This window comes from Budorcas taxicolor, chromosome 12 (assembly GCF_023091745.1).
Source record: "Budorcas taxicolor isolate Tak-1 chromosome 12, Takin1.1, whole genome shotgun sequence".
Taxonomy (NCBI): Eukaryota; Metazoa; Chordata; class Mammalia; order Artiodactyla; family Bovidae; genus Budorcas; species Budorcas taxicolor.
The window spans coordinates 79182658-79201839 of NC_068921.1; the positions used below are offsets into that span (position 1 = coordinate 79182658).

General features: G+C 42.6%; 1 protein-coding gene across 1 annotated transcript in view; it reads right to left on the bottom strand.

The window, feature by feature from the left end:
• CCDC168 (coiled-coil domain containing 168) overlaps positions 1-19182 on the bottom strand; it is a 34905-nt gene that overhangs the window by 6807 nt on the left and 8916 nt on the right. Inside the window, exon 4 of the mRNA XM_052650045.1 lies at positions 58-17743. Within this exon, the coding sequence (XP_052506005.1) occupies positions 58-17743 (17686 nt within the window). The remainder of the gene's footprint in view (positions 1-57; positions 17744-19182) is intronic.

Here is a 19182-nt window from a genome sequence, read left to right on the forward strand (position 1 = left end):
TTGACCATCTTTTGTGATATCATCCCTAATTGAATATGTATGTGATGTTTCCTCTGCATATGAAATTCTCCCCAAAACAGGCCGTCTAAGTGCTAGCATTTCATCATTGACTTGTACTTCTTTATCCAGCTTGAGGGCAGAGAGATATGGTGATGAAGCAGAAAATTTGGTCAGGTTTTGACCATCTTTTGTGGTATCACCATGAATTGAACCCCTATGTACTATTTCCCCTGCAAATGAAATTCTCCCCAAGGCAGACCTTCTACGTGCTAGCGTTTCGTCATCGACTTGAACTTCTTTATCCAATTTGTGGGCAGAAGAAGATGGTGACAAAGCAGAAAATTTGGTCAACTTTTGATCATTTTTTGTGATATCACCACTAACTGAATCTGTATATGCTATTTCCCCTACATATGAGAGTCTTCCCAAGACAGACCTTCTACGTGCTAGCGTTTCGTCATCGACTTGAACTTCTTTATCCAATTTGTGGGCAGGAAGAGACAGTGATGAAGCAGAAAATTTGGTCAAGTTTTGGTCACTTTTTGTGATATCACCGCTAATTGAATCTGTATGTCCTCTTTCCCCTGCATATGACAGTCTTCCCAAGACAGACCTTCTATGTGCTAGCGTTTCGTCATCAACTTGTACGTCTTTATCCAGTTGGAAGGTGGGGAGAAATGGTGATGAAGTAGAAATTTTGGTCGGGTTTTGACCATCTTTCATGGTATTACCACTAATTGTCTCTGTATGTACTTCTTCTCTTGCATACGACATTCTCCCCAGAGCAGATTCTCTACATGCTAGCATTTCATCATTGACTTGGACTTCTACATCCAACTTGAGGGCAGGGAGAAATGGTGATGAAGTAGAAGATTTGGTCAGGTTTTGAGCCTCTTCTGTGGTATCACCGCTAGTTGTGTCTGTATATAATTTCCCTCCAAATGATACTCTCTGCAAAATAGACCGTGTACATGCTAGCGTTTCATCATCCACTTGTACTGCTTTATCCAATTTGAGGGCAGAGAGAGATGGGGATGAAGTAGAAAATTTGGTCAGAACCATACCTGGTTCATCTTTACTTTCCTGCATCTCCTTTCGTTGATGTTTGGGAGACACAAAGTTTCTTCTTTCTACTCCGTCCTCTTTCTTGTTCCGGGGCAAATATTTTTCTTTGTGGGGACTAATGACAGTATCACTCGCCATTGACTCTACATATATCACTTCCTCAGAACTTGATGATTTCTGGAAGTTTACTGGGGGCAAAGAGGATCTTGGTAGCATTGACATGCCCTCTTCTCTTATGCTGGTGTTTTCATCAAGGCGAAGAGAAGAAGAGAGAGAAGCACAGGTCTCAGTGTGCATGGCATCACCTGGCTCCTGTTTATCTTCCCAAACCTTCCCTTTAGTTTTTCCCTGAAGGTCAGTTAGGTTGTGTGTAAGTACAATAGGTGATTCTGCTTGTGGGGGAGGCAATTTTGTGATTCTTATCACGTACCTCTCTCCTTCTGGTGTATCAGATTTAAGATATGGTAGAGTCAGTAAAGAAGTACAGATGTTTTTCAGTCTTGTAGCTAGTTCACTGTCCTCTCTCTGTACCATTTTCTTTTGCTTTTTCATTTTGCACTGTGATTCTTTGGTATCACATCTGTGTGAAAGTGGTAATTCTGTTGCCTTTTGATGCACAGATATTGGAAGCACTCTGTCTTCATTATCTGTTTTGAGTCTAACTTTGTTTTTTAACAAATAACCATCAAATGACTTAGCATCTGCTTTTGTGTTTAGGTTGAGTGGATCAAAAATCTTCAGTGGTGGAAAACAGGATTGCGTGATTCTTTCTGCATCTTTCCTTTCATTTCTGCTAGTGTCTTGTCTCAAGGAAGATAGAGAAGGTAAGGAGGCACGAGTTTCCCTCAGAACCATTCCCAGCTCACCATTGCCATCCTGCATTTCCTTCCCTCGCTCTTTGACATTCAAAGGCAGTCTGTTTCTACTGAGTAAATGTGTAAGTGGGGATGTTTGGGCTTCCACAGCTGTGATTTTGGGGTGTTTTCTACCTTTCTCGTCTTTTCTTTTTACTCTGATCTCTGTCTCTGTATACGACACACGTCCGTTAGCTCTTACTGTTATATTACACGAGCTAATACCTTGACTGAAATCTGCATGCCTGATTTTCCCTGCACCCGATGACTCAAGGAGCTGAAAGGGTGGAGAGAATCCCGTGACTGCAGGCGAGTGTTTGTCTTCTTTGATTCCTGCATCCAGTCCACGGTCTGATGGAGAAGGCAAGGCAGGAGGGGTTTTTTTTGGAGTCACACCAGGCTCTCCTGTTCGCCCCCGCCCCTGTTCTGCGCTCTCCTCCGCACTTGCGCGCGCTTCCTTTCTCCTGCTCAGAGCATCGTGCTTGGCGACACCGAACACATGACGGAGGGATGACGTCTTTGCCTTGAAGTCTGAGCCACTGGCATGCACCGTGCCTCTCACAACTGTTGCGTGTGCTCTGTTCCTTTCTGTTGGTGGCAGATATTGTCTTTCTTTCTTCCTATCAGTTGACTTTAGAGGTGCTTTCTGTACTGAAGGCCGTGAGGCTTGGATCTTGAGATGTGGCCCAGAGTGCCTTAGGACTCCTGGACCACCTTTGTCTTCTTTTATCGTGTCAGATTTAAGATGAGTTGAAGAAGTGACGAAAGGGCAGATTTTGCTCAGAATCACAACTGTGTCCCTTCTCCCTTTCTGCTCCCGTTTCACTTGCTCCCTAATGTTCACTTGCAGTTTCTTTGCTTCGAGCATACGGAAAAGCGGGGATTTCCTTACCTTCAGAGATAAGGACTTGGGATGCACTGGGTCCCTCACAAACATATTTGCTTTATCCTTTTCTTCCCACGTCACGTATTTTGTTCTTTTTGAATCACTTGAGATCTCACTCAGAGGTGACACTGTATATTTTAACTCCTGCGCATCTGATGACTTCCTGCGCCCTAACGGTGGAAGACAGGATTTGAGAGCTCCTTGGTTCTCCTTCTCGCCTTTGATTGATGTAAACTGAGGTAGACAAAGTCCGGTCAGGACCTCATCTCGTTCACTTTTTCTTTCCTGTGCATGACCCAGGTTTTCTCGTCTGTTCGTTGGTTTATCTCTAGTCTGGGGGCTGTGGCTCCCAGGGTTACTGGGAACGTGTGGAAGTGGGAACTCATTTGCCTTGGAACTTGTTTCTTTGGAGTACCTCATATAATTCATATTGGCTGTTTCTCCTTGATCCTCTCCTTTCTGGGGCATAAAGTCCTTTGCTGCTTGTACATCACTTATGATATCTATCTCAGTTGACTCTCGATTTGCTTTTTTCACTACATCTGATGATTTCTGGTGGGGTAGTTCTGAACAAGAATATCTTGTTACTTTAGCTCTGTCATCTGCTTCTATTATTCTTGTGTTCAAGTTAAAAGAAGTGGCAGGTCTCGAAGTACAGATCAAAATCACACTTGGTTCACCTTGAATTCTATGTATCTTTTTCTTTTGCTCCTTGACATCCAGCTGGATTTTCTGTGATAGTGTTGAATTCTTTTTCTTCGAAAGGACGACTTCTTCCATATTAACTCTCTCCTCTTCTTCCTGGATTGCATGTTCTTTAGCTTGTTTTACCCTGTTTGAGATATCACCAGAAACAGACTTTTCATATGGTACGTTTCCCATATCTGATGACTCCTGGAGTTTGGGTTGTAGAAAACAGGATCTTGTTTTTCTTAGCAAGACTGCTTCTCCTCCCCTTCTTGTGTCCACTTCAGAGTAAGGTGGAGAAGAGATGCAAACACAGGACTGTCTCTGAATCCTGACTTGTTTACCTTTATCTTGCTGCATCTTTTCCTCTTTTTCTTTGATGTTCAACTGCAGTTCCTGGGCAACTGGAGACTGGTTCACCTCCAGAGGCATTCTTTGGGGATGCCTTATCTCTTTCAAAGCCGTGTCCACTCTGTCTTCATTTTCCTGTGACATATATTTTGATCTTTCTATATTGCTTAAAATATCATCAGCTGGCTCCTTACATGCTATCACTGCATCTGACAGTTCCTGGAGGGTCAGTGATGGAGGGCAGAACCATGATACTGTTTGTGATGCCGCTTCTTTTACTCCAGGACCCTGCTCCAGGAGAGAAGATGGAATGGAGGCATGGGGCTTATTCAGAACTACATTTCCGTCACTCTCATCTTCCTGTATCATTTCCTCTCGCTCTTTATTGTCCCACTGCGGTTCATTTGCATGCGGTGTGTGTTTGAAAAGTTTTTTCTTTCTTTTAAAAGTGGCCCTTTTGCAGTCCCTTTTCTCTTTCTCATATACCATATTGTCTCCATCTTCCCTCTTTTGCTGTGGGCAATGTTTTGACTCTATTATGTTGCTTAAACTCTCTCTATTAATTGACTCTGCAAATGACGCTTTCCTGATATTTGATGTTGCCTGGAGCTTTAGTGGTGGAAGGCAGTTCTGTGGTATTCTTGACGAATCTCTTCCGCCTTTTGTTCTTAAATTCAAATCAAGAGGTGACAGAGATGGTACAGAAGCAAACAAGTTTGTCAGCTTCACACCTGACATACCTTTGCCTATCTGCCCCTCGCTCTCTTGCTTTATAATGTTCAACGGCCTTGGCAATTCCTTTTCACTGAGCATGTGTGATCGTGATGGTTTCTTTGCCTTCAAGGTAATGTTGGGGTCCACTGTTCCTTTCACATTGACTCCCTTTATTCTAATCTTCTCCTTTCTCTGCGATATAAGTTGTTTAATTCGTTTTACATTATTTGAGGTAATCTCATCAGCTGTCTTTATATTCAGTTTGAGAGAAGAGATGGACTCATATACATCTGTCACAACCAAATCAGGTTTAACCTTTCTATGGTTCAAATTTACCGTTTTCTCTTTTATCTTCCTCGGCAGTTCTGGTCTGTTGCCTGGACCACCACAGTCAGTGGTATTAAATATGTTTGAAAATATCAATTTCTCCCAAGTCCTTTGGGTGGATACCATGTCTTTCTCAACTTCTTGTTTTAGGTCATTCTTCTGTCTTTTATTTTCAGGCAAAGGAAACATATGGATAGAAAGAGAATGTGAAAAAAATCCAGGTAGACACACCTCTTTTCGTAGTTTTTTTTGACATGCTTTACGTAAGTGCGCCTTCTTTCTAACACTTAGCTTGGGGGAGCTAACTTTTGTTATTGAATCAATTGTCTGCTCCCCATATAATATTTTCTTTCCTTTTATCAGTGAGACATTCTGATATTTTGCAGTTTCACTGGATGATTCTAAAGGTGGCCTTGTATTTTGTCTCGTCGTTTGCGTTGGAGGAGCTGAGGGTGCAGTCCATTCCAGGCCACACTCACGCTGAGTATTTAGTTGTTCTTTAGAAATCAAGTCTAATCCTTTTGTCCTGCTCGACACATTACCTACTTCGGATAATGCTTCCTTCGTCTGAGGCGTTAAATGCGGCAGGAGCCAGGGATTGTTTTGAGGGTAAGATGTATGCTCAGAGGGAATTCTCAGGGAGGGAAAATTCTCAGAGGGAATCGGTAGGTGCTGCTGCTTTTGTTCCACGCTGGGTAAGTTCTGTCCTTTTTCACTTTTTTGTGTATATCCAAAAATAACATCCATTCCTTTTAATGCTTCTTTAGCCTGTGGAGTTGAATATTCGGAATGCATCTTACTTGTGTCATCAAACTTTACTTCTTGCACTGAGATATTAGTTTGGTGGAGACCTGCTTGGGGGTGAGATGTGGACTTTTGAAGGGTCTCAGGCATCCATTTCTCTTGCTGGCCTCCTTTTCCTGTAATATGTGAACCAAGTCCTTCTGTACTTGGAGTATACTCCACAGTGCTAACTACTTCTTCCGATACTGTCTTTTCATACGGCATCTTACTTTGAAATAATATATCTCTTGAAGGATCAGAAGCAAGATTTGGCCAAATACGTTGTACGCATTCTGGTTGCTCTTCTGTTCCTGCACCAGGCAAGCCAATTCCTTCTGTGTTTGAACTGTGGTGCCTTGGACTGTCGACTTCCTTTGCTGCCTTCATTACTCCTGGCAATTTAATCTGAAATATATTCATTATAGAATGAGAAAGAGATGTTGGGAGACCCTTGCGTGTACTTTCCTGTTGATGTTCTTTTCTTCTTCCTGAGCACGGAGGTTGATCCACTGGAGTATCTACTGTGTTTGATGCTTTCTGGACCACTGGACTCAAAACCGCTGAACTCATTCCTTTGGCTGAGATTTCTTTCTTTCGCCTTTCAATATGGAGTTGATACAATATGCAAGAGGAAATGAATTCCAGAAGATTTCCTTTCTTCTGGTTAGAACTGTTTCGCTGCTCTGTCCTCCCTTTTTTGGAACAGTTTATTTTCTGTTCATTCGATGTTAATAGAAGGTTCGTTAACTTTGGCATCTCGGTTTCCCATAGATTGACGTCTGAAACAACAGGGATGCTAACTTTTTCTTTCCGTGTTGCATTTCCTGCCTCTCTCACATGAAGTTCCCCACTGGGGCAAGATGCTGAATCCAGGAGACGTTCCGGAATGGGATCTGGTTTCACGTCTCTGATCTCCACCGCAGGTGTATATTGCCGGGCTTCTGCGTTTGCACAAAGAAATGTCTGTCCTTTTGAACCTTGTAAGGTATCAGTTTCTCTTAAGCCATCTCTTGCCAGTTGATTTGGAATGGTATTTTCCAAATGAGAGGTTTCCGTAATGGAGTACAAAGTAGGCTCCACCAGTGTCCTTGAATTACTTCCTTCTTTCAGCAGATCCTGTTCCTTGCAAGTCTTCTCTTGAGAAGCGTCTGACTCTGGAAGACACATATTCTGTCCTTTTGAACTTAAAGAAATATCTGTTTGCTCAGATACTTCCGTCCTCTGCGGAGTCGACACTGGAGGTTGGGCCTTGTCTCTGTCTCCCGCCTTTACTCCCAGGGCGAAGAGGCGCTGGCGCTGTGTGTGCACTCTCACTCTTGAGATGTCAAATGTGGTGGAGCAGCTTGCTGTCTTTGGTGGAGGTTGAGCAGGATGTGCTTCTCTTTTCAAATTGACTGTGTATTTGACATGGGTGGGGCTCTTCTTCAGTTGCTGTCTCATCACGAATCGGTATCTACACTGTGGGAAGAGGTCCAGCGAAGCAATTTGGCCATTTTCTTCTTGCTTTCTGATACACTGTCTCGGGGTTTTCCTATTTCTGGATTTGGCACTCTTAGCAAGAGACTGTGAAAATGCTATTTGTCTTGTGTTCAGCGATTTCTCCGGCCTTGGTGGCTTGCCTTTCTCCCTTTCCGCTTCCATCAACTCTTGAATTTGAGGTGGAATAGACTCAGGGTCACAGATAGTTTTCAGAGAGAATTCTACCTCAGTTTTATCTTGCTGGAACCCTGGTTTCTGCTTCTTGGTGTTAAACCTTGTCTCCTTTTCATGGCTTCGGGTTCCATGCCCTGCTGTATTATACATCAGGGAAACAAGTGGTTTCTTTGCCTTTGATTTTACCTGTTCAGTAGGCACAGTGCTTTCTACACCTGCTGCTTTCGCATTAGCTTGATGGTTTAGGATTTGGGGGTATGGAGGTGTATAAGCATAAGCAGAGTTCTGGATGTTTCCTGAGACACATAGTTCTTGCTGTTTCTTTTGTAGAAACTCAAGTGACGGGGTATATTGTGAAGGTGTTCCAGACAAGACCTGTTGTTCACACTCTTTTTCCTCCATACCTTTTGCTTTCTTTAGGGCATTTCTCTTTTCAGAAGATTCTTCATAGTTACTCGAGGTGTTAGGTGACTGCTCCATTTTTGTATGTGGTGGAATAGATGGAGAAGCATCTGTAGATTTTAGGTCTGTGTTTAACACAGCTTTCTCTCTGTGTGTGTCTATCTCCTGTTCTTTGTTAATGCTTAAAGCAGCAGGATCTGTGGCATTAAGTGACTGTAAAACCACTCTGTCTTCGACTGGCAGCTGAGTGTGTGTTGGCTGTACAGGATTAAACCCTGATATTCTGTCTGCCTCTGTTTGGAATCTGCTTTGCCTTCTAATGTTGGAGGTATCCACTTCGAAGTAAGTGGCATTTGTATACATATCAGTTGCATTTTTACCTGAGTGCATCTCTTTCATTTTGGTTTCTACCTTGGATCTAAATTTCGTCCTCTGTTTTGTGGCAGATTGCCTACTGATTTTAAATAGCTGTGAAATGAGTGGCTCCTTTTTTTTCATCACCGAACATTTGTGTTTTGGTATGATTTTCTCTTGCACTGTGTTTATCTGGCTTTCAGAGTCAGATAAAACCGGCATGAATAAATCAAAAGGCCCCAGGAGAACTGTGGCTAAGTTTTTGTCCAGCTCTGCCTTTTTCTCTGTAACAAAATCACCTAGATTTTTGTGAAGTGTTCCATGGTTATCCAGACTGTCTCTCACTGCTGTATCAAATGAGAGTTTATCAGTCACTAACGTGGTTGGTGGACTCTTAGCTCCCTCGCTGGCATGGAATAATGTCTCTCTTGCACCTTCATTCCATTGCTTTTCTCTTGCCTTGGTCTTTAGTTTGTGCCTTTTCTCTCTTTGTTTTTCGGTAAGACACCTCGTGCTATTAAGCTCCTGTAAAGCTGGTAGCTTCCCTGCCTCCAGAGCTGCCTGCTTGGGACTCATTGTGCTTTTCTCGCCTACAGCCTCTGCTGTATGACTCTGGCTCTCAGGTTCAGATGAATCGAGGCTGGAGAAACCTAAAGGCTTTGAGACTGTTCCCAGTAAGTCACTCTGACTCCTTGCCTTTTTCTTAAAAATAGGATTATCTCGTTTCCTCCTAGGATTTCCATCCCAGACACCATCACAGTGTATGGAACCAGTCTCTGATTTCCTAGCTTCTGGAAATGGGGTCTTTAGATCTGCCATGTGTTGGATTTCCTCTTGAGTGTGAAGAACTTTCTTCAGTGTTTGGACTTGAATTAAAGTCATCATGCTTTTAGAGACAGGCTTTAAAATAGTTTTTCTAATGTGTTCTTCTTGCCTCATGTTTTGTGCTGCACAAGACAGATTCCAAGTACTTCTACCTTCTGAACTATCCAGTTTAGGTTTTGATTTGCAAGGGCCAAGATTTTTCACATGATGAGAAGTGAAATGGAGATGTTGGCTCTCGTGTGGAACTGATTCTGCTGACATTTCTGGGACGTTTTCCTCTTCCTTCTCATGTGGCACACTCACTCCCCCTGTGTTGCTGGATCTGCTTTGTGTATCAATCAAATTGGCCTCCCATGCTTCCCCAACACTCAGTGATTTCTCTAGCTCTGGGCAGGTGTGGTTGTGTGTTTGTACTCTTGGTTGATCTGTCCCTGTTGTGAGTGTGCTATCAATTTCAATATCTATCTTATTATCCATTGAAACAGGTGTGAGAGATGAAAATGCATCAGCTATACATTTATGTTGTTGCCTGTCTTTTATCACAGACTTTAAATAGCATTCCTGTTTCTTTTCACAGTACTGATGACCATGCTCAGTGATATTAAGCACCTGTGAAAAAAGAGGCCTCTTTGTCTTCATGGTTATATACCTGGGACCCATAAGATCTTTCCGTTCTGGAAATTTTAGTGCTTTTTTCTGCCTTCTAGATTCAGACAAAACAGACGTTGTGGATATTGTTAGTAAATCTCTTTGCAACTCTTTATGTTTCTTGACAATAGAACCATCCACTTTCCTTCTACAGCTTTCAATAGGTGAATCTTCAAGCGCTGAGATCCCTGACTTGGGTGGGATATTTTGATCAGCTGCGTATTTTGTTACTTTCTGAGTTGTTCTGTCTTTCTCTTCTCCAGGTTGTAGGGGAGCTGGACTGGAAGCATCCAGCCTCCTTGGGGGATTCCCAGCAGATGGAGTCCTATACCCTGCCTCATCAATTAAAAGACCATCGACCATCGCTTTCTCTCTGTTCACACATGAAGTCTTTTCACTTTTTCTATGCAGTATGTTTGTATATGGTGGGATGTTCTTCACCTTTTCAGTTTGAAATGGAATGATCAGAGGAGAACAGGTAGACTCCAATGTATTTTCTGAAACTAGTGTTTGTTGCTGCATGTCTTGCTCTGTAATAAGCATATCTTCATCTTTTCTACTCTCTGTTTTGGATGCAGCTTCCTTGCCCTCTCTTTCGTTTTGCTGTCCTGACTGGGACGTGGTGCCCAAGGCGCCGCACCCTTTACACAGTCTTTGCCTGTCCTCTGGTCTCAGCTGTATAATACTGACTTTGACTGGGTCTTTCTTGGCTTTCCGTTTTTTATGTGTTTTGGTGGCAGGTGAAACAGGTGTAGCTGCAAAAGAAGTATGCATAAACATATTTGACATACTCTGAGATAACTCTTTGGCCATGTTATCAAAGGTGTAGACCAGTTCCTTTCCATGGCTGGGGGCACTGGGACTAGCGGTATTAGTTGTCTTCAAAACCGACGCCATCTGGGCTTCCCCAGTTTGAGACGTAGGGATCAGTGCTACCTTTCTCAACCCTTTAACTTCAGATGAATCCGGCCTGGAGATACCGAAAGACTGTAGGGCTCTGCCTTGTAAATCTGTTTGTAATTCTTTCTTTCCCTCTGGACTAGAACTAGCAGATTCCTCTGCTGGGTCTGTCTCAGGCAGGAGGTCACTTGGTACTTTAACAGCTAAAGAGTCGCCGAGTGATTTCTCTGTCGCTGGAGATAAAATCCTTGACCTCTGTGTTTTTGTCCTTTTTGGTGCCTTCTCAGATGGAAGTGAATTCAAAATAGAGGAAGACACAGAACGCAACGCACTTTGTGCAAAAAACGTGTGTTGTTGCAGCTCCTCCGCTATGGTTAGTGATTCTGGGATTTTTCCCCTTGCTGAATACTTCCGTTTGAGATCGGATTTCACACAGCGAGCCTCCTTAATATGGTGAGCACTGGAAGTGAGGTGCTGGAAATTCCAAGGCGTTGCTTCTCCACCGTGGCCTTTGAGTTCCTTCCTGGCCTTTTCCCTCTCCGCCCTAGAATGGGGACACGAGGCTCCCCCTCCATCTGGCCAGTGCCCTTGCTGTTGTAGCTCAGGATGGAACCTCGTCTTCCCCGGCATGTCTGTCTCTACTTTGGTTCTGTTATGCACCTTCATGTCCAGTGAAACCGACATGGGAGAGGAAGTGGCCTTCGGCGTGGCGACTGCCAGTGGCTGACCTTGTTTCCTCATGGTTTTGAACTTGCCTTCAAATTGCCTACCACGGCTTGGCACACCACGTTTTGTGACATTAAATGTCTTGGAAATCGGTGTCTTCTTTGCCTTCAAAGTGATATATTTGGGCCTCATTTTTTTTATCTTGTCTGTAAGTTCTGAGTGGTTTCTCTCTCTTTTCGACACAGGTAAAGCAAGTGTGGCTGCCTCCCAGAACTCCAGCATTGCTGCTAGCAATTCTTGGGCTCCTCCTTCCTTCCTCTCTGCAGTAACATCTTCTAGCGCCCCAGAGGATTTTATCTGAATCAAAAACTCAACGATCTGTGATCGCAGGGCTTTCGACGGGAGGGTTTTCAGACAGCCATTCCCAGGGATGTTAAATATCTGTGACACTGGTGCCTTTCTTGCCTTCATAACAACACACTTGGGACTCATTTTACTTTTTAAGGCTCTACATGTGTATGTCTTTCTCCCCTGTTTAGGGTCAGGGGGATCAGGTGTGGTAGTAGCTGAAGACTCAGGGACAGGTGCTTGTAGATCTGTTTTAAACTCTGACTTTTCCTCTTTACCATGATCATCCAGCTCTCCCATGCGGCTCTCATCACTTGGGACGTCACATTTCATTGTATCAATTACAACTTGACCGGTTAGTGATTCGTTTGACTTTAGAAGAGGAAGGTTTGAACTCACTGACCACACTGTGCCGCTTTGTGTCTGCTGGCTGCTCTTTGGCTGTGTTGCCTGCACTGGATCTGGTGTGCGCTGGGGGATGTCCTGTTTGGTAAAAAACAGAGTTTCCCCACATCCTTTGTTTCCTGGTTTGTGAAGCTCAAGCTCCTTCGTCTGGTCTGAACAAAGTATGAAATGTTGGCTGTGCTGTGGAATTACTTTTAGTAACATCTCCTGTTCACTTTCTTCATCTTGAAGATCACCTTCTTCGGGGTCATCTGGAGTCACATTCCCTTCGTGTGGGGGTATATTTTGCATTACTTGTTTGGAACTGAGTCTTTTTTCTCCTAACATGTCTTTTTCCCCTTCTCGGTCACTATATCTATTAATGGCAGAGATGATGTTCAGGAGGGAGTCCCTGCCCTCTGCCATTTTTGTACCCTGACCTACCTGTCCCATTTTGGTGCTCAAGTTATATCCCAATTCTTTCCTATGATTTTGTCTAGCACCACCCTTGATATTGAGCATGTGTGAAATGGGTGGTTTCTTTGCTTTTAAAATTCCACATTTGGGATTCATCAAGATTTTCATGTCTGAATATTGTTTGAAGTTTCTCTTGCCTTTGGATAGAGATAAAGCAGCCATGCAGAAATCTAAAGTCACTTTCTCTTCCTTTTCAGTTTCACCAGCTTGTTCCTTTTGATGGTTTGCCTCAGATGGAACACCACCTTCTCTTGCAGAAAGTATTTTTTCATCAAATTTTGTTTCTCCTGACGTTGGAGGAAAAAACCTAGCATTGCTCTCTAGCTTTCTCAGTTGAAATGGATCCAATGTTGGGCATGAAGCAGAGCTCAAAATACTCTCTGCAAAATGTGTTTGTGGTTGTACATGGATATTTATACTTCCTGTTCGTTTCTGCCCCTCATCTGATTTGATAAGGTCATGATCCTGCTCCTGATATGTACTGAATATGAAGCCTTGGCCACTCTCTGGAATTGGTAAATCTTGTTCCCCTGCCCCCTTCTCCTTCCTGTCTTTCACACTGTTAGGTAAAGTACTCATATCCACAGAAGCTGGGCAACATACTTTTCTTTCATTGGGTGATTTCTCTTGCATTTGCATATGATCAAGCCTTGTTATCCTTTGGGTTTCTGTCTCCACATTTAATCCGATGCTCATTTTGGTGCTGGGCCAAACAGGCACCCTGGACAGAATGACAGGTGAACACATATCTCCTGTGTTTTTATTTTGCTGTAAACCCTTCATTTGAAAATTGCATTGCAATGCCTTTCTCTGCCTGCCAGGGAGCATACACAGAGTGGATAGGTTTTGTTCTCTCATAGCTCTGTATCTACGACTCACTGTTGTTTGCTTTCTTGCTAATCTTAGTGTGTTTTTCTTTCTTTGAGATTTAGAAACGAAAGTGTCAACAGAACCAGAAGACTGCAAGAAGGTCACTTGCAAACTTTCTGGTAATGCTGAATTTTTATCCACAGAATAAAAACCTTGTTCCCTTGTAAGATTTCCACCAGAGGCTACACCACACTCTGTTGGAATGTTCAAAAGTTTCACAGGTGTTGAGTTCCCTGCCTCGGGAGGTAGAACCTCCAGACCCACAGGGGCTGTTAGGTCATCTTCTGGTTTCTTGGTCTTCAGGAGTTCCTTAGCTTCTCGAGGACCCATCTGGACATCAGTCTGCAAAGCAGCTTGTTTAAAGCATGTTTGGTGCTGTGTATCTTGCTCCTGTGTTAAACAGTGCAGGCCTGCATCTGGTTCAGCAAGGTGAGTCTCCTTTCCTCGACATCCATTGATCCGGAAGTACTGGGTATGCTGCGGAGCTGTTATTAGCAAAGTCTTTTGCTCCTTTTCCTCTACATCTTGTCCTTTTTCTTCTCTGTCACAGAGTGCATTACTCTCATCAAAAAAATCAACATACAGTGGTCTCTCTTCAACGGCTAGACCCCGGAGCTTTGGTTGAACATGGCAGAAGCTCTTTATCGCTCCTGGTAACCTGCTATGCACAGGAGAGTAAAGGGTGTTTAGAAATTCATATTCCAGTCCATTAGCTTGGCCGATCTTTTTGAACTTGGCCTTAAAGTCAGATTCCAGTTTCTTTCTTTGATGACCTGTGATATCACACATTTGTGAAATGGATGGCTTCAATGCCTTCATAGGTACAGACTTGGAGTTCACTCTACATTCTCTGTGTGAAAATCTTACTCTAGTTTTCTTCACTTTAGAATGAGATAAGACAGGCATGTGGCAATTAAAAGTCTTTGGGAACATTGCTGGTAAATCTTCAGGTCGTTCCACCTTCATTGCTGCAAAACAGTAACCTGTTTCCCTGGTATCACTTCCATCATCTGGTACATCACTTTCTCTTGTTTGGTTTAAAAGGTCTCCAATCAGTGATTTTTCTGATGTGGGAGCAGATATCTCAGAATCATCTTCAGTGCATCTTAAATCTGTGGGTGCTATCAGGCTTTTCTCCATATTCTCAACATGAACTAGGCCTGTTGTGGCCATGTGAATAGGCTCTGCCATGACTTCTGCAAATGTGATCAGTTGTTGCATTTCTTTCATGGATTTGAGCTCTTTCTCTGGATCTTCATCCAATCTGAGGTTCCAGAGATCCTCAAGGACTGCTTCTGGTGAAGCTTCCTGGTCCCCACTCACTTCCTCCTGCAACTGAGCTGCTTCTAGTGTGTTTCCAGAGTCACTTCCTTTATTAATGATATCTAAATAGTCTTCTTCTCTTTCAGCTTCCGATGTCTCTTGTTTTAGCTCGGTATGACTGTGATTCCCTATGTTTAATCTGCTGTGCATTCTAACATGGGGCAAAATAGACAGACAAGGGTCAGTAACATTCAGAAGCATATCTGCCATGGATTTATCTTGAAGTATGCGTTTAATCATGATTTTGAAATTGCTTCTTAATCTTCTTCTGTGACATTTTGGTGGCTTTTTTACTTTCGTAATCACACATTTGAAACTGAGTACATTTGTGGTTCCTGATAATTTTTTTCTGATTTTCTTCCTTTCCAAATTTGATAAAGGAGCCATATGCCTATGGAAAGACCCCAGGGCAACTTCAGGTAAAACTCCTTCTAAGTCCTGCTTTTCTTCTGCAATCTGAGCATCCAGGAACTTCTCAGGGCTTCCACCCAAAGGGATACCACATTCTGTTGATTCAGTCAAAACTGGCAAGCTCTCGAACACGGTGAGAGGATGCACTGGGTTTGCAGTTTCCCTGCCTGTAGGTCTGTCTGTGCTTTGCTTCACCTCAACTTGAAATGGATCCATCACGGGGTGTGGGTTAGTCTTCACAGTTGTCTCTGTAGAGAGAGTTTGTGGGTAAACATCGAGGTCTTTATTTTGAGTAGTTCGACCTTTTGAACTATTCTGTCCTGGTTCCAGTTGGACATACGTGGGCTTCTGCTGTAGTCGTAGGCTGAACCTGAAACCTGGAGTTAGCTGCAAAGCTGCTTCTTGTGGAGCCTGTTGTTCTTCCTCTCTGTTGTCTTCTTGTGGTTTTTTAACTAGACAGTTCTTCTCAAAGGAAAAATATATTTTCCTGTCATCTGGTAATTCGTCTGGCTTTACTGTGGAAAAACTAAGTCCTATTTCTGATGTATCCATCTTGGTTTTTAATCCACTCTGCATTTTCATACGAGGTGGTAAAGAAAGGGCAGTGTGAGTGGCCTCATGAAACGCAGGAGATATTCGTTCATCTTGCATATTGTTAATGTTGCTTCTAGTGTTGCATTCGAGTTCCTCACTTCCGCTTATGTCATCTTCCATCACGTGAACTCTTATTGCGTTCTTTTCCTTCTCAGTTACATCCTCTGGCCTCTCCTGAATTTCTACAACTGCTGGTTGTCCACTGCTTTTATGATTTTCGGTTCCTAGGGGAATGAACAAGTTGACGTCAGAAGACTCCAGAACAATTTCAAGAAGATCTTTTCTGTCTGTATTCCCCTGTGAGAAGCATCTTTGCATTTCTGATATACTCGTTGGTAACTCCTCTCTTCTTGAAAGGGCAGGATTTGAATTTTCTGAACCTTGTAGGTCCTCCCATGTTTTCATGTTTCTGTCTGACTCCATCTGGGGAGAGGAAACACATTTCTGCAAAGGTTCTGATATGGCTTCTTCTAAAGGTGTCTCTTGCCTTGCTACAGGCAGGTCAGATGTTGTTTCGCTATTTGGGGCACAAGACTCTCCAATATCCATTTCCTTTGGATCTTCAAGAGACTCTTTATTCATCCTGTTTGTTTCTATTAATGAAGGACAAGGTACTTTCTGTTGATAAGTACTGACCATGAAAGACTGTTCTAGCTGAGATGGAATTTCTTGTGAAATGTTTTCTAGTTCTTTATTGTTTCTGCCATGCTGCTCTTCATTTTCAGTACTCCCCATGGTTCCTTCTTCCTCAACAGACCCTATGTAATTAACTTTCTCTGCACATAGTGACTGATCTGGTTTCGGCAGAAAATCTCTACATTCTGTTAAACGTGGAGTGAATTTTGCTTGTCTTTTCCTATAATACTTCCTAATATAAGGAGGGACAAGCTTGAAAGCATACGTAAAATGCAACGCTATACCTGATACACCTTTTCTTTGATGTAACTCTTTCTTCTTAGTTTTATGCTCATATCTTAACTGGCTGCACTCTGAAGTGTGACATGCTGTGGTCTGAAGTATCTGTGAAACTGGTGTTTTCCTTGACTTCTGAGGCAGATCTTTGAGGCTAAGTTCACTTTTACTACGTGAGGGTTTTCTTCTGTTTTTCTGCCTGGTCATGAGAGGCAGTGAGCCATATGAAGGAGACTGGTTTAATGTTGAGGAAGCAATTTGTTTCTGGCCTTCACTCTTAACATGCTCTTGTTGTGGCATCACTTTATCAACTGAATTTGGGCTCAGAGGTAAAACCAGATGTCTGGCATCCTTTAAAATAGTGTCTTGCACTGGGATAGAATATTTAATCTTGTTTGACTCTTCAGACCAGACAGAATCCTGGGCCTCATCTGAGTGTTTTGTATCAGACGCTAGGCCCTTGACTGGATCTTGAGTCTCAGCAGACTGTGGAACTTGGACCAGATGTTGGCACCCATCCATGTCTGCAGTCTGGAAGGAGTCTTGGGTGCTGCTAGTGAGTGGTTCCCTCACCAAATCTTGAGGCAGAGCAAAGTATCTGGCCTCACTCTCAGGCTGCCTGTTGACTGATGACTGATTGTTAAAAAATTGGTGGGCTTGACCAATAAATTGGGCTTTGGAAAATCCTTGATTCTGAGTAGCCTTTTGTTTGGAAAAAGAAGCTTGTGCTTGGGGAGAAAGGTCCATTGTAGCAGAAGGTTGATTCTGAATCAAGGGCTCTAGAGAGGTTGGGGACCGAGAGGTAGTTTTATTCTCTAACGTGGCTTTGGATTTTGGAGGGCTTTGATTTCTCACATTTTCTTCCAGAAGTCTGACTTGGTCTCTAGAAAGAAACAGATGGGCAGGAGGGCATGGTGCCACATCTAGATCTTCACTTTCTATAATGATTCTCGAAGTTCTTGAAAAGTTAAAGTCAGAAGAAAACGTCCTGTTTTTACTTCTGTTACTTTTCATTATGGAAAATAATTTCTTTGATGAAAACTGTATTGTTTCGCGTTCATTTTTTGGGCACCCGCTACACCTTAGCAAAATTTCCTGTACTTCCGAATGAAATAGTGACAAAGATGATGAGCTAGTCCCATCTGAAGATGTCATATGGCTTTCGCTAAAGTGACTTACTTGAAATCTACTTTCACTGGTACTTTCCCGTGGTGGTTCATCTGGTGGTGGAACGCTGTCTTCAAAGTACTCTTCATTTCCTTCAGATGTAATTGATGAAGCATTTGTTCTCTCTGAATAGTTATCAACTCTGAAATATAAGAAAAACAGTGAGTCAACTGTCACTGAGGACCTATTTCATATAAGAACTCTCTTTGAAATTTAAGGAAATCCAATATAGTATATGAAAACATAGTTGAATGTAGAGATAAGTTGGGAAGTCATTATCCACATTACAAAATAATTCATTACCTAGTTGCATTCATTCAATAAATCAATCCACTGACAAAGTGAAGTAAGTTATTTTCATATCTAGGAGAATGAGGGATTTTTCCCCACAAAAATCTGTCCAAAAGTCTACTTTTGACTGTCTATTTTGACAAAGTTGCAGATTAAGATTATATCCTTTTACAAGGAATATCAGTTTCTGTTCTCTGTATGACAGTTTTGATAAGAATGAAAACATCCGTATGGAAATTTAAGAGGTACAACAGAACAATGCCCAATGCCATAAACTATAGCTTTCTATAAGTCCTAATTATTTAACAGCTGTTTGTTTTTGATCAAGAGAAAAGCCTACATTTTAGGGTAATGCTTCTCAGCATAATTTTGGTTTAAATAATTATCATGAAAGAAGGCAATAGAAGATGAAGATGGTTGAATAGCATCACTGATTCAATGGACATGAACTTGGGCAAACTCTGGGAGATGGTAAGGGACAGGGAGGCCTAGTGTGCTGCAGTCCATGGGCTGAAAAAGAGTTGGACACAAATTGGTGACTGAATAACAACAAGAATGATCACAGAGGACTTCCCAGGTGGCTCAGAGGTAAAGAATCCACCTGCAAATGCAGGAGACTCGGGTTGGCTCCCTGGGTCAGGAAGAGGCCCTGGAGAAGGAAATGGCAATCCACTCCAGTGTTCTTGCCTGGAGAATTCCATGAACAGAGGAGCCTGGTGGGCTACAGTCCATAGGGTTGCAAAGAGTTGGACACGACTTAGTGACTAAAGAGCAGCAGCAAATGATCATGGAAGTGGACCCTCCAGCATCCTTTCTACCTCAAATGATTAGGCTTGGTCTAGCAATGCTCAGACCAACAGCATCAGCATCACTTTGATCAGAAATGCAAAATGATCATAAATGCAAAATGACCAGAAATGCAAAATCTCAGATCCCACCCTAGACTTCCTGAATCAGATGCCCTAGGTGTGGGGCCTGGAAATTTGAATTTTAACAAGCTCTCCAGGTGATTCTGATGCCCCTTAAGTTTTGTTTCATAGTTGTTATTGTTTAGTGGCTAAGTCATGTCTGACTATTTGTTTCATGGTAAGGTACCCTAAAATCATAAACTGAAACTCATATAAGCTAAGTCAGAAATTCTGGTGGCTGTCTTTCCAGGGATCACAGATTCTCTTTTCCTTTACTGGAAGAATGGCCCTAGTTTTAAATAACTCATCATTATGAACAAAGCCATGAAAGTGAAAGTGAAAGTGAAGTCGTTCAATCGTGTCTGACTCTTTGAGACCCCAT